General features: G+C 32.9%; 1 protein-coding gene across 1 annotated transcript; it reads right to left on the bottom strand.

Annotated features, from left to right (window-relative positions):
- Positions 1 to 3141: 3141 nt before the first annotated feature.
- Positions 3142 to 3743, bottom strand: LOC110225999. The gene is given in 2 exon segments (XM_021016381.1): positions 3142 to 3220; positions 3223 to 3743. Coding segments are annotated over 2 exon segments (153 nt in total). The 5' UTR covers positions 3308 to 3743; the 3' UTR covers positions 3142 to 3152.
- Between the last annotated feature and the right edge of the window lie 1683 nt (positions 3744 to 5426).

Raw genomic sequence — 5426 nt, 5'->3', positions numbered from 1 at the left:
GGTATATGGGTTGAGTTAAATATAACCCGACCCAACAAATTTTTTTGTGAAGGACTTTTTGAAACGGGTCGGATATCCGATTAATCCAGAAGCATTTTTACCCATCCGTCACCAAAGTGTTGCGAAAATACTAGTATAGATCCAAAATTCTTTTTGAAAAATTTGGAAACAAAGAGTAACTTGAAACGACTAGACAGATTTACGAGACATCATCAACATATTCTACATATCAACGAGAATCATTTCTCTTTTTCATAAAGGTTATAAGAGAATTTCCATTAACAAAGTTAGAAGAGAATCACCTTTTTATAGAACAAATATAATATTACTTCGTATTCATTAATTCATTATTATTATTATTTTTGTCGGAACTTATACCTAGGTCTTGGCAAAATAACCGAACCACAAGAACCGAACTGGAACCGAAGCACAAAGAACCGAACCGGAATCGAACCGAAATTTAAAATACTCAAATGAATCTTAAATTTTAGAACCGAAAGAACCGGAACCGGAACCGGAACCAAACCGAACCAAAATATTTTGGGTATCCAAAAATATTCGAAATATGAGTTTATATCTAAAAATATTAGTTATTTTTTAGATCGAATAACCAAAATTACCCGAAATACCAACAAATATTTAGAAAATATATCAAAAAATACTTAAAATATCCAAAAATACTCAAAATATCCGAAAATACCCAAAAATATCCAAAATACCTAAAAATATTCGAAAACAAATATCCGAATGGATCCTAAACTTCAGAACCGGAACCGGAACCAGAACCGGAATCGAACCGAAATTGTTTGGTTCATATGTGGATTATAAACTCTAGAACCGAAAAAACCGGAACCGAACCAGAACCGAACGGATATTCGAACGTCCAGACATACTGTTCGGTCATAATCTACAAATCTCACTAGCGAATATAGGTGTTGAATTCCTAAGTTGAGAATTCACAGTTTGTAGAATTTCCCGTTAGGTTATGAGAGCAACCACATTGCTGGGCTTCTCTAAGACCATGTTTATCAGGCCAACTAATGGCCTGATCTTATGTTAAAAAAATAATAAAATGTTGGACTAGTGGATTAAGAACATGAGAAGTGGTCTTGGACTAGAACTGATCTAAGCCCGTTCTTGTGGCCACGTGGCATCCGCGGATTGGTTCGAATTTTGTTAACGGAAATTGTTTTTCATTTGGGCGAAAATCGTGTTGCATCTAATTTTCTCGCCTTCGTTGCTTCGCCGATTTCGCTCGGATTTCCGGCCAAATCAGAGCCAATTTTAGAAATAATTTTTTTTAGTCAATTTTAATATAAGTTTAGTTTTTAATATAAAATCGGAGCCAATTTTAGTTATTTTTTTAGTCAATTTTAAATCGGCTTCGGTTAGTCAATTTTAATATAAGTTTAGTTTTTAATTTTTCAATTTTAGAAATAATTTTTTTAATTTTTAAAAACATTTAAAGTTTTTGATTATTAAATTATTATTTTTTATGATCTAAACATGTTCTACCAATAATCAGTTACTTTACAAAAGATCTTAATTAGTGTTTTTACAATATTTTAATATTATTTTTCCCTTAAGATCAAACTTCAAAGATATGCCCTTGCATATGCCCTAAGTGGGATTCTTATCTATTAAAACTAATATTTTATTTTTATTTTGTTATGTAATTAAAATTTAAATAATAAACAGAATTTGACCAATACAATTAGCATGTGGCACCAACCGTATCTCACAGATTCTTAAACCCAGAGGGCAGAGACGGTTCTCACTCTCTCCCTTTTTTTTTTTAATTTTTTTTATTATTTTAATTATTATAAAAACCTTAGAGAGAAGCTACCACTAAAATGCTATGAGCCTTTCTCCATTAATTCATTACTTAAGAAATAAAAAGAAAAAATAATTAAATATTGTTATTTTCACACTCACGAACTCACAACAAAAAAAATATTTTAATTTTATCCTTATCATTTTAATTAATTATTAATTTTTAGATGACATAGTATTAGTTTTTATTTAAATAAAAATTAATTTTACTAATGTTTTATTTATGTTGCCTAAAAAAAAATTGATATAATTATTATATTTTAAAATTAAACATAAAAGTTAGCAGAAAATTAAAAATATTAAAAATAGTCATTCCGTTTTTGCAATATCAAAAAGACGTTTCCTCTTCGATTCTCAAATTTTCTCGATTAATCACTACGATAATCGCCGGTAAACAATCTCCGTTGTCCTCTTTTGCAACCATCAAATTCGATAACCGTTTACGATCTCCTTTTAGTCGTATCCAAAATCTTTATCGCCAGTAAAACTAATTTGATTTTATTCGTCGTGATGCATATGATATTAACGAGTATCGATATGAACTTTTTCTTCGTCGTGAGAAACTCTCTATTCGAATATAAATCCTTCACGAATGAAACTATTTTCGAAAAAGTTAAATTCGATAACCGTTGACGATCTCCTTTTAATCGTATCCAAAATCTTCATCGGCAATAAAACTAATTTGATTTTATTCGTCGTGATGCATATGATATTAACGAGCATCTATATGAAGTTTTTTTTCGTCGTGAGAAACTCTCTATTCGAATATAAATCCTTCACAAATGAAACTATTTTCGAAAAAATCTCAATTCGAATCTCATCGTCTTTCTCAAGATTTATCAATTCATAAAAATGGCTATATTTAAAAAAAAAAAAATTTTGCTAGTTAATTTTATTTTAAATTTTAAAAATTAAATATTTGTAAAATAAACTGAAAATTATTTCAATTTTTTTTTTTGAATTTGAAAATGGCTATTTATCGTCTTTTTTTTTTTGAATTTTTTTGGGATAAAAAAGAAATGAAATATTAACAAAATTAATTTTTATTTAAATAAAAAATTAATGTCACGTTATCTAAAAGTTAATAATTAATTAAAATGGTAAGGATAAAATTAGAATTTTTTTTTTTTTTGTTATTGTGAGTTCCTAAGTATGAAAATAACAATATTTAATTATTTGGATATTGTGCACAAAAAAAAAAAAATTATTTGGATATTAAACCGCACCAGTTAATTAATATGTGTATATTTCTTCCAACCAAAAATAATTGGATATTAAACGTCAAAAAAAAATGAGATTTTATTTGGGAATTTTTCCTTTTATATAATGAACCAATAATAAAGAACTATTAGAGAGAGAAAGAGAGTGGTAGTCAAGTCATATGGAACCTGAATAAAATGTCTGAAAGTGCCAAAGCAGCATAGACCCACACACTCTCCATCTTCTCTTCCTCCAACATTTCACATTCCCACATTTACACTTTCTTGTATCTATTATATGCACATTTACTGACATCTATATATATCATTTAAGTATGTAATTAATACTGTATATATATGTTGGATATTTATGTGTACGTGATATTTAAGTGTACGTACATCGTCGGTTATTCACGAATGTTGGATATTTAAGTGTACGTACATCGACAGTTAGTGTACGTACATCGACGGTTATACACCAACCATCGCACCTTTTTGTACAAACGGTTATTATATTAAACGTACGGTTGCAAACGTATGTGAACACTGTTGATCACTATAAAACTCTGTTTCTCTTGTGTCAAAAGAGAGAGAGAAGTACAGAGCACGAGAGTTTCACAAGATCAAAGATTGAAAGAATCTTTGGTGATAAACACATTAAAAAAACACAAATCTCTATTTGTTTCTCTTGTATCTTAGCCTAGAATAAGAGAGAACTTTGATTGTCTTATCCTACAAGGGATTTCGTGTAACCCAAGGCTTGAGAAGGGTCGAAATACTCTTTAAGGAAAGTGCTCACGTGCGCGATTCAATCATTTTCCAAGTTCACATTCGTTACATCCCGGAGTTACAACGCATTGATTATAACAATCTTAAAGAGTATTCTGGTGAACAATGGCTAATGTTTCTGTGCGTGAGATGACATCAAAGTTTGGCAAATTGGATAAGTTTGAAGGAGTTGATTTTAGAAGAGGCAAAAGAAGATGCACTTTCTCCTCACAACACTCAATATGGTGCATGTTCTAAGTGTGCCAATGCCCACCATGTCGGAGCACGAGTCCGTGGAGGAGACAAGGAAGCAACTTAAGTGGGTGTAAAGCTGTGGTAATGTGTCGGAGATTACGATCTCCGGACGTGCGGTTGATCTAAGGGCTAGAATATTGTGGGGTTTTTGGTTAGTTCGTTGATCGGCTTAGTTATTCATGAGCATATTCATAACGTGCATACTTTGTATGGAGTAACGGTTTGTTTGAGACGGGGATGCGGCTCGGCAAGGAATCGGCGGATCCGCAAGGATCTAACGATTCTAGGCCGAACTGATGCGCTTACTTCCTCTCTCCGATTCGTTTTTCGGACCAAAGGATTATAAGGTTATTAATTGGTTTAGCATCCATTCATAATCTTGTGCTCCACCAAATGGATGTCAAGACGGCATTCTTAAACGGCGTCTTGGAAGAAGAGGTATATATGAAACAACCCGAAGGATTTGTTATGCCTGGTAATGAACACAAGGTGTGTAAGTTGATAAAGTCATTATATGGTCTAAAGCAAGCACCTAAACAGTGGCATCAAAGGTTTGACGAGGCTGTCTTGTCAAATGGGTTTAAATTAAATCAGTCGGACAAGTGTTTGTATAGCAAATTTGATGATTCTGGTAATGGAGTGATCATTTGTTTATATGTTGATGACATGTTGATCTTTGGTACCAACCTTAGACAAGTAGAACTTACAAAAGAGTTCTTATCATCAAATTTTGCCATGAAAGACATGGGGGAGGCGGAGGTGATTCTTGGAATTCGAATCAAGCGTGAGAACAAAGGAATATCTTTAACTCAATCACATTACATTGAGAAGGTGCTTAAAAAGTTCAATTATGAAAATTGTTCTCCCGTGAGCACTCCCATGGATGTGAGCGTGAAGCTTATGCCTAATACGGGACAAGCGGTATCACAACTCGAGTACTCACGAGTAATTGGTTGCTTAATGTATGCCATGACTAGCACTAGACCGGATATAGCTTATGCGGTAGGAAAGTTGAGTAGATACACTAGTAATCCTAGTACTCATCAGTGGAAAGCTGTAAGGCGGGTGCTCAAGTACTTGAAAGGAACCATAAATTATGGTTTGTCATATTTTGGATTTCCTTCGGTCTTAGAAGGATATTCGGATGCAAGTTGGAACACCAACAAGGAAAATCGTTCTTCTACAAGTGGTTGGGTGTTCCTACTTAGGGGAGGTGCCATTTCATGGGCATCAAAGAAACAAACTTGTATTACAAACTCTACTATGGAATCGGAATTTGTAGTGTTGGCGGCTGCAGGGAGAGAGGCCGAATGGTTAAGACACTTAGTCTCCGAGATTCCATTGTGGCCGAAACCGGTGTCACCCATTTCT

Source organism: Arabidopsis lyrata (genome assembly GCF_000004255.2).
Source record: "Arabidopsis lyrata subsp. lyrata unplaced genomic scaffold ARALYscaffold_7, whole genome shotgun sequence".
NCBI lineage: Eukaryota > Viridiplantae > Streptophyta > Magnoliopsida > Brassicales > Brassicaceae > Arabidopsis > Arabidopsis lyrata.
Note: the sequence above shows the minus strand (reverse complement) of the source record. Positions and strands in the feature narration are given on the sequence as shown.